A 9,415-nucleotide genomic window follows, 5' to 3' on the forward strand; every position below is an offset into this window, starting at 1 on the left:
AAAAAAGTACACAGTTTAGGGATTTAATTGCACAAAAAAATCGATGGACCCTATTGGATTTTTTTAAATAATTCAAGGACTTTTAGGCCCCGTTTAGTTCAGCTTTCAGCCTAGCATTGGCCAAATGCTAGCATTTGAAATGTCGGACCAGTTTTGGGCTTTCGGCATTCTCCAAACGCTCATTCCCAAAGTTGAACCAAACGGACCCTTAATGCCTTTTTCCCAAAAATAAATCATTAAAAGAATTTCTTGTTGTGTGGACAAACATGCCCTTAAACTAGAGGGGAACAATTGTGTGATGCCACAAAAGTTGGGGGGTCAAATTGGAAATTTCCCTTTAGTTCCCCGTAAAAACCCTGATTTGCCCGTTTCGCCAATTAAAGATACAATTTTTTTTTTGTGATTTTGCGACTTCGACTATTGCAGTGCAGCTTCTTCCTCCCTGCACAGACCGCGACCGACGCAATCGCCGCCGCAGCCCAGCCGCCGCGCCTCCATCCATCTCGCCGCCGACCGCCGCGCGAGCGGGAGGCCCGGCGATTCGCAGCCGGCAGCGAGGCTCCTGCTCGCTCCGCGCTTCACGGCCGATAGATTGATTCCGTCGCGTCGAACGACACCTCGCCTGAGTGCTCGACGCTGACCCCGCTCGATTCTTCTTCACGCCGACCAGGTCCGTACAAATCTCCGTGAGGTCTTGCTTTCTCCGGCAACTCGGAGCTCCGGCGAATTAGCTGCTCCCGTCGCTGTCGAGCAGCATCATGTTGCTCTCAACTGGGAGAACTTTCTTGCTATGCGATGCTCCTTTCAATGTTCTTCTCTCTTGCATGATCATCGATAGATGTTTGGCGAGAAAGGAGCAATAATATAACTCGGGAAGATCGTGATATTGGTGATGGATAGGCTACTGAATCATATAGTTTTCTAAGCTCTGTTCAATTGGCATTGTATGTGGACATCCAATCTTGTTTCTCATTCCTCTGTAGGTAATGGAACGATGGATGCAAATGTGGTGCGTGATGATGTAGTGATTGAAGAGGAATTTGTCTTGCTTGATCTCGACTCTGTCCCCGAGCAGTTTGACATCCCGCCGAATGCACCTTACGTCTTATCTGTATGTGTTCGGACTTGCAAACTTTTGTTGTTTAGCAATTGTCTGGTCTTATATCTGTGGTTTGTAATCATGTCATAGGGATCAGATATGGTGTTTCTACCAACTGCTTTACCGAGTGCTTAACGAAAATACTGTGAGGCCCGTGGTTTATGATACAATAATCATTGGATAGACAATGTGCTTGAACATGCTATTCCACTGTTGATGTTCTACTATCTTAAAAATCGTTTGATTAAGACTTGAAACACTCTCCAACCACCAAACATGCTAGCAGGTTCAGTTGTCTTTTAACACTGTCTCATAGTTGTAGATTGGCTGTCTCCTTTTGAGTGAGAAGAATTTTTCCCTTGACCATCTGCGTCTTTTTTAGTTCCTCAATGTGAACTTATGTTCATTGCCGTTCATTGAGTCAAATTGTTTATCACCGAATATTTTCTGTACTGCAGGGTTTGGATACATTGAATCCCATATTGATCATTGATAACAAATTGAAGCTGGTAAGCTCTTTATCTAATTTACATGTCTTTTGTTTTTTTGTTTTGGGGGGGGGGGGGGGGTAATCGATATAAGAAATTTTGTGATGCTTAGTTTCTTGCGAGAGTTTTTTCTTTCTAGCATTCCAGTGTCCTGACGTATAATCGAGTTTTTTACTTGTCATAACCATTGCATAACATGCCTCCTCCTTCCATTCCTCCATCTCTTACCTAAATTTATCCAGAGTGGCTGTATATGCAACAGTAAATAATGATGAAATCATTGATATTTTAAATTATTTGCAGCCAGTAGAATATGAGGCCCTGAATCAGTAGCATCATCCTATGATCAATAATGCTTGTCAATTTAGTTTATCGCAAAAGTAGACCTGAACCTGATCTAACTGTGTCAAGAAACTTAGTAGATTGTTCAACATATGTTTCATTCATCGTTCCTTCATGTTAGGTGTGGTAAGTTAATGCACCTCAATCTGTTAAAAGAAGAATAACATGGTTAAATGTGATTAATCATTCGGAAATTGGTCTTTATACTTATAATGACGTGGCAGGTGCGGAACATAGTTTTATGGATTGTAGTAGTCAAATTAGTTCAGTTCTATAGCTTTTCTTATCAACAGACTTGGCTGGTGCGGAACATAATTTTATGGATTGTAGTAGTCAAATTAGTTCAGTTCTATAGCTTTTCTTATCAACAGACTTTTTTTAACAGCAGATTCAGTTATGTATGTACACAATTAGAGTCAATCGATCAGATGTTAATAATTCAAAACATGTATATTTTGGGTGAAGTGGTTACAAAGTCGGACGTAATGCTTGCATATTAAACTGTCTTGTGCCATAAGCTGGCATTATTATCTAAACTTTGTCTCCCCTATAAGGTTTATGTCACTTGTTCTTAGTTTCTAATCACTTCATTTGACCTTTTAATAGCCATTGCTGGCATGTTGGTGATTGACCCTTAATATGACTGAAAATGAGTTGATAATGGAACTATTGAAAAGCTCCAGGAAAGTTAAGGGCCTGTTTGGTTTCATTTGAAGGACACGATTATGTATTGTAAATAATTTCATAAATTATCTTTTACATAAAAACAACGCTTGCATGCCCTTGGATAAATTTGTTTGTTTCACGTATAAAAAAATATAATGGTTCATTATTGAAAGCAGAGATTTTCGCTTTTTAGAACCAAGAAATTGTTTGTGTTGAATTCTCAAATCACAGAGGAGAAAGGGAGAACATATGTCTTCATAGCAATGATTTCAAATCAGGGCCAGACCAGCAGGTTCAACTGGTTGGATCGGGAACCAGACCATGATCCTATCTTGGTATTTCTCAATTAGTGGTACTGGTCAAACCAAGTGTTTACCTCGTTCAATTATTCGACCCGGTGCACCAGCCACTGGTTTGACTTGATCTTTGACCAAGTTTTTTGACTTTGTGAAAAAAATTTGATGAGCTGAGGTAAGAATGAATGACCCGCTGGCCTCTTGTGGATGCAAGAACACCTTACCCATTGGGGTATATGCTCATGATGTTGTAAGCGGGCATAATAAACACACACACACACACACGCGCATATTTGTGTGTGTATAATTGTATTGGTAAATTCTCCAACTTTGTTGACCCAGGGGTCCAATCGGTTGAGTGGTGAACTAGAACGAATGCCTGTTCTTTGACTGGTCCGGGTGTAAAAACACTGTTCCATAGATAACGTTTTGCTTTCATTTCAATTATCTTTTCTAAATTCAGCGTACTTCCAATTAGAAAGAATAAAGTAATCATCTTGAGATGTTATCCTGAAACAGGTGAAAAACATTTTCTTAATTATAGTTGATATAACTTGGTTAAATTACCTGCAAAAGATATTTTAACATAGAAATGAGAAAGAAACCAATTAGTATTTGAATATGTAAAATTGTAAATTGGAATGATCCTATGCAAACATGTATTATTTGGTGTAACCAAACATCATCATCACTAGATAATTTACAAATAATCTAAAAAAGAGCAATTAATTTTAATTGAAAAAACTTTGGAAAATTGAATCTAAGCACTAACTCTTTTCGTTTAGTGATTTATGTGTCTAATTTTGTGTTGAAGTGTGTCCGAAGCCAAGAGACAGAACTAGAGTTGTGAATCATGAGGACATCATGTTGTCTTTTGAACGTGATCGTAGTGCATGGGTTTCCTTTTTTCAAATATCATGCTACTATTATGTTAATGGGATTTGGATATGGATGTGCCACAGTCTCACAGAGTCTGATTCATCTATGTAAATGTGTGCAATGGTAATAAACACGTGGCATGTTTCTTCTTGAGATGAAGAGACTCTTGTTTGCAACCACACCCATGTCCTGTCATAGCCTTATTACATGGTTATATGACCTCAATGAAAGAGTTGGACTTAGTGTCAATATTACCTTGGTTTCACAGTCATGATTGTATTGAAGATTCGTGAGTGAAACTCCTATCGAGAAAACATTCAGCTTCATTGATATCACAACTTTGTTATTATTCGCCCCTCTCTAGAAGTCTTCATTTGCTCTATTTCTGAGTAATTGTTAATTTTACTTTTGCTCTAAATCCATTTCGTATGTGTGGAGTACTGCATGAAACGTAAATTGTGCATTATTTTACTTCCTTAAGTATTTTGATGAATATATGTAATTGTGAGATTTCATGTGGACTTGAATTTAGTTGCTCTTAACTTATGCTTTCCTTTGGTGCAGATTGGGCATTATGAGGAAACAATAGGAACATGTATTGCTCTTACCGAAGAAGGTGAGTCTCCTTTGATTTAAATTTATCACATATTAATGGATCACGGCAGCAATGAACAACCTTTTATTTGATAAGAGAATCTTATGTCTTAAAAAGCATGAGGGGTTCCATTCACTTTAGTTTCCTGGCTTTCAGGTAGTTTGGTATACGGACATCCTTTCTAAGAAGCCAATTATAGTATAAAAGGAGCTGTAAAAGCAAATTTACTTACTATGTCTTTTCAGGGGCAAGGGGAGTTAGAGAATTACTCTTCCGTTGCTGATTATTAAAGTAGTGTCCATTGCAAACTGGAATAGAATGTCAAAGAGTTGTTTATTGAAATTCTACTTTTAATTCTTTTGTCATCAGCTGCCTACCCATCATCATTCAATCAAGAGTTAAGTACATTATAGGCAATTATGAGGATTGAGAGCTTCTTTGTTTTGCATTCGGCATAATTGAAAAGTACTTTTTTTGCTATTTCGCCAAAATTTAAAATATTACCCAAATCTTAAAACTACAAAAAATATATATATATGCAATACGTGTCGATATTTATATTCGAAAGTTTATGGTGTTGAGGGTTAAAAAAGACAAAAGTACGTGCACAATGAGATTTAGATTAAATTATAAAGGAAAAATTAATCCAGACATGCTGTGAATTTTAGCGATGACGTATGATCAAGGAAGTTTATTTTCTTATCATGTGAAAAGAAAAGGAAGTTTACTTTCTACCATTGTGCTTAATTTCAAAGAAATTGAACTCATTTGCTGTTGGCTTTGTGTGGCTTCTATGTCAATAACTACTTTTCTCCCCAGTCTCCACTACCTATATGTCTAATAATTGTCTTTCCCATTCAAGTGTCATACTTTATACTTTTCATTTCCATATCTTCGTTTCTTGCAACTATAATACCTGCTTAGCTATTACTGGAAAAATTTAGGAATCCAGGACAATAAAACCGTTTCTGCAGTAAGTGGAACAGTGTACATGTGCTCTGTTTCTTATTAAGTACTTGACAAGAACTAACTTCTTAAGGTTTTCTCTTGATTTTTTTTTTCTTTCTCTATAGGCCTTGACTTTCTCCAGTCTCTTGATTTATATTATATTAACATTGCAAAGTTACATCTTGTTTGGCTCAAATACACATTAGACGAGCTTCTCCTCTTGTCCTTAAAATTAATTGATTTCGCTCTAAAGATAAAGAAGGCTGTTGACTGTTTGTGACAATGTTATATTGCTCCAGATTTTCTTTATAAGGGAAAGTAGTCATCCACATCTTCTTAGGAGGCATCTAAGAAAGGACGTGTATGTTCTCTGCAGGTGCTTCCCCCATTGTTCCTGAAGAGACAGGACCATCTGAAGTGAACAAATCCTCTGGAAAATCTAATATGGATCCAAATCAGTGTCCCAGCAAGCAAGTAAAACCAGTAGCCTGCATCAATAAGATTCTCAAGTTTAAATTATTTGTAGACGCCGATGTTCCTGAAGCAAGTGGTCAGCTATGAATAAGAATTTTCAATTAGTCATCAATCAGTTGGAAAATCGGTTGTCTTGTGGATACGTTAGGTAAGTCTTTTACTTTAGTATTTGAGTAATTTAGTTTTTTGTTTTGTCTTTCTGTTCACTTTTGTGTGGTCTATAGGTAGCTTATATCTAGTTGATCCACATCTATCTTGTCGTTAGTTTCAAGAGCCCAATGATGTAGCTGATGAGCAACTCTTTGTCCAACGTCACTTGCAATAACTTTTTCAAGATTGTTTCTGAGTACAGGCTTCTAGAGATAAAGAGGAGAAGAATTGGGGGTTTCTCTGGGACTCAGCAATCTCCATATCATTATATGAAATTATCGGGGAAAACTCTTAGTCAGCTCTTCATGTCCTTGGGGACGTGTTTCTGGGGTGTAATTGCTGGTGTAAGCCCAAAGCTTTCTTCCTGAGCTTTTCAAAATAAAGGATTCTTAATGGGATGAATAAGTAGGTAGACAAATCTTGAACTTTCCTTGTCATGATGAATTGGAGATTCATTTTTAAACCCACCAGATGCTGCTGTTCTGTATTAATGACTAATAGAACCAAAACAACCTCTGCACAGTATGTAGCCTCCAGGGCCAGAGACCCCACATTCGAAAAACTCATGGAGAAGTACAAAAACCTTCTTAAAGTGGTTGCAATTCAAGACCTCATCCTTGCTTCCAGCAACCCTTCATCATCAATTTCATTGGACTTCCTCAATAGGCTCTCCCAGAAGCTTCACTTGAATTGTGGTGCTGCCTCCTTCCTCCGCAAATACCCCCACATCTTCCAAATATTTTATGATACTAACAAGTCTCAACCCTTTTGCAAATTAACCAATGCTGCCATTGAAATTGCTTTAGAAGAAAGTCAGGCAATCAAAGCATCAATGGCCCTTGTTGTAGACCGATTGGTTCGCCTTTTATTAATGACTCCTACAAAGTCTTTGCCACTCCGTGCTGTTTTCAAGGTCTGGAGGGAGCTTGGTCTCCCAGATGACTTTGAGGATTCTGTTATCTCTCAAAATTCCAATCTCTTTAGACTTTGTGATGGTCATGAACCAAATACTCATATCTTGAAGTTGGTCGATCTTCTTCCGGAAAAAAATCATCTTACAGCAGCAGTTGAGAATTGGAGGGTTACTGAGTGTTGTAGGGAAGACGGTCATGTTGATAGAACTGAAATTAGGTTCAGTTTCAAGCATGGTTTTCCTCCGGGAATGAGATTGAGCAAGGACTTGAAGGCTAAGGTTAAGGAATGGCAGAGATTGCCCTATGTGGGGCCATATGAGGGGATAAGGGAAAAGAGAAAGTCTAAGGCTGCAATCATGGCATTGGAGAAACGAGCCGTTGCTATTGTTCATGAATTCTTGAGTCTCACAGTGGAAAAGATGGTTGAAGTGGAGAAGATTAGTCATTTTAGAAATTGGTTCGAAATAGATATGAATATCAGAGACTTGTTCTTGGATCATCCTGGGATATTTTATCTCTCAACCAAGGGGAAAAGACATACCGTGTTCCTCAGAGAAGCTTATGAGAGAGGATGTTTAATTGACCCGAATCCTGTTTATGAGGCAAGGAGAAAGCTTCTTAATTTAGTTCTGCTGGGACATCGTGCATTTTTTTCTAGTATTCCAATGATAAGGGGTGCTGATCAGAGCAAGGTGGATGAGTTTCATGGAAAAGAATGAGATCAAAGGAACACAAGTTTTACTGTAATTTGGATAGATCCTCTCCTAGGATGAGCTGCCTTGCCCTCATCCTTTTGTTTTGCTGGTTATAAGTTTAGAAACATAGAAGGATGAAGAATCTAAACTATGAACTATGGAATTGTTTAAGAGATTGGGTTTGTCCACATTAAGTGTCAGAGATTTAGGTATTTTGGCATTTCTGGATATGGCCTGATAAACTCCATTCAATTCTGGTGCCCTATTATTCAAGCAATCAAATTCTAGAATCTCAGGCGAGGCCTGTGCATATCCGCATGTCTTGAGGATGCAAGATATCTGTTTGTGGTTATAAACAAGCATATCAGGTATTATTAAGTGGGCACACGTCTGCAGTTATGTGTTTGTTCTTCACTTGAATGCAGCATTGTGGTAGGTATGACACTAAAATCATTATCTAGTTGTTAAAATTGGCAAATTATTAAGTTCCAACCTCAAAAGCTGGTGCTTGTTTTTGTTATTTTAAGTCTCAATTGCCAGTTCTGATCGTGGCGCAAATGATTGTATAATATGTTTCTTAGGTCAATGATGGCCTTTTAGGCATTCTCAGCTCTCTTCTTTTCTCCTATGGTCCTCTTTACTTTCAAATTGTAGCATTAATGAAAACTGAGAACAGTTAATCACACTTTCTGTTGCATATTTCTTTCCATCAGTGAAACAATTAAGGTGCCAGAATGACTGCTTATGTTATTGAACTCTATGTATTACGCCCTTCGTCTTGAATAAATGTAGTCTTTGATGAGTTTTTTATACATTATGGGCCTTTAAGGCCTTCTTTATCTATCATTCGATGAGCATGAATCAGTTAATCATGAAGCAACTTGGTTGGCTGGTCATGGATAGATTTTAAGAATTGTTTCTCTTGCAACAATACTAAATATAGGTATGATTAAAACAATTTATGATTCTGAATTAGCAACATTGAAAATGAGGAGTACAACTGCAAAGCAGGCAAAAGAAAAAAAAAACCTCTGAATCTGCAGAATCCTGTGCAGTGAAGTTTGTCTCCGCGTCCCTTGTCAATGTAACCTACTCTGGATATCCATATCGTTTCTGTGTCGTCTTCCCTAGCCGGGTTCAAATTTCTTTGTTTTTTATTTCTATGTCTTGCCCTAATTTCATTTTCACACAAGAAAAAATCATTCCAGGTTCATTTACTACATTGATTTCGACTGATGTGTCAGATTAGTCCAGTTCCCTTCTGTTGCTGGCAAGTCGTGCACTTTGTCTCCTTTTCTCTTCTAATCCTGTCATTAATGATTAGAGCTGATTCGGTATTTGCACAGAACTTGCCGATTTGCTGTGGTCTGGTTACGAGGGAGTTCCGCAGTCTCCAGATTCCTGCCACGGCACCCGTTTTTTGGTACGGTATCAGCTACTTCAGGTTATTGTTTTCCCGTGGCTCTCTCTGTCCTAAATGTGGTGACAAAGGCAGCGCCGAAACCCTTCAGTTCTCGAAATCGGATGATGTTTCTAGTGTTACTATTGGTTTCTTGTTACCATGGTGCTATGACAGCGCTTAGTGTGGCTGCCGGGCCACCGACCGCCTTTCCAAGATTGGAGAAATCGAATGGTGTCTTAGCTCGACAATCGATCTTGAGGAGCTAGTGCATGCCATGTTGCTTCCTTCCATATCTCTAGCTGGCTCGACTCAATTCTCCCTCCCAAAAAATGGAATCTCTTTGACTCTTCCGAGCGGTGACTTTGGAGCTGGCCTATGTCTAAACCTATGGTCAGACCGTAGGCTAACCTTTGTGAGCCAGTCCTTTGTTCTTTTGTGGCTACGTAAGGTTTTTTTGTTCTTTCTCA

General features: G+C 38.4%; 2 protein-coding genes across 3 annotated transcripts; both read left to right on the plus strand.

Moving 5' to 3' along the window:
* The first annotated feature begins 374 nt into the window (after positions 1-374).
* Positions 375-5,899, plus strand: LOC115676914 (uncharacterized). The gene is made up of 5 exons (XM_056305184.1): positions 375-670; positions 984-1,111; positions 1,558-1,608; positions 4,335-4,386; positions 5,690-5,899. Exons 2-5 carry the CDS (start codon positions 995-997, stop codon positions 5,872-5,874), a joined length of 405 nt encoding a protein of 134 aa, XP_056161159.1. The 5' UTR covers positions 375-670; positions 984-994; the 3' UTR covers positions 5,875-5,899.
* A 240-nt stretch (positions 5,900-6,139) lies between these two features.
* On the plus strand, positions 6,140-9,415 carry LOC115676913 (protein ROOT PRIMORDIUM DEFECTIVE 1). 2 transcript variants are annotated; one of them, XM_056305183.1, is made up of 2 exons: positions 6,140-7,982; positions 8,893-9,415. In XM_056305183.1, exon 1 carries the CDS (start codon positions 6,374-6,376, stop codon positions 7,568-7,570), a length of 1,197 nt encoding a protein of 398 aa, XP_056161158.1. In that variant the 5' UTR covers positions 6,140-6,373; the 3' UTR covers positions 7,571-7,982; positions 8,893-9,415. The 2 variants fall into 2 exon arrangements, with proteins under 2 accessions (XP_056161158.1, XP_056161157.1); XM_056305182.1 differs by having other exon boundaries at positions 6,140-7,914.

Source organism: Syzygium oleosum, unplaced genomic scaffold (assembly GCF_021117445.2).
Source record: "Syzygium oleosum isolate NSW1041296 unplaced genomic scaffold, Sole_v2.1 Sole_v2.35, whole genome shotgun sequence".
NCBI lineage: Eukaryota > Viridiplantae > Streptophyta > Magnoliopsida > Myrtales > Myrtaceae > Syzygium > Syzygium oleosum.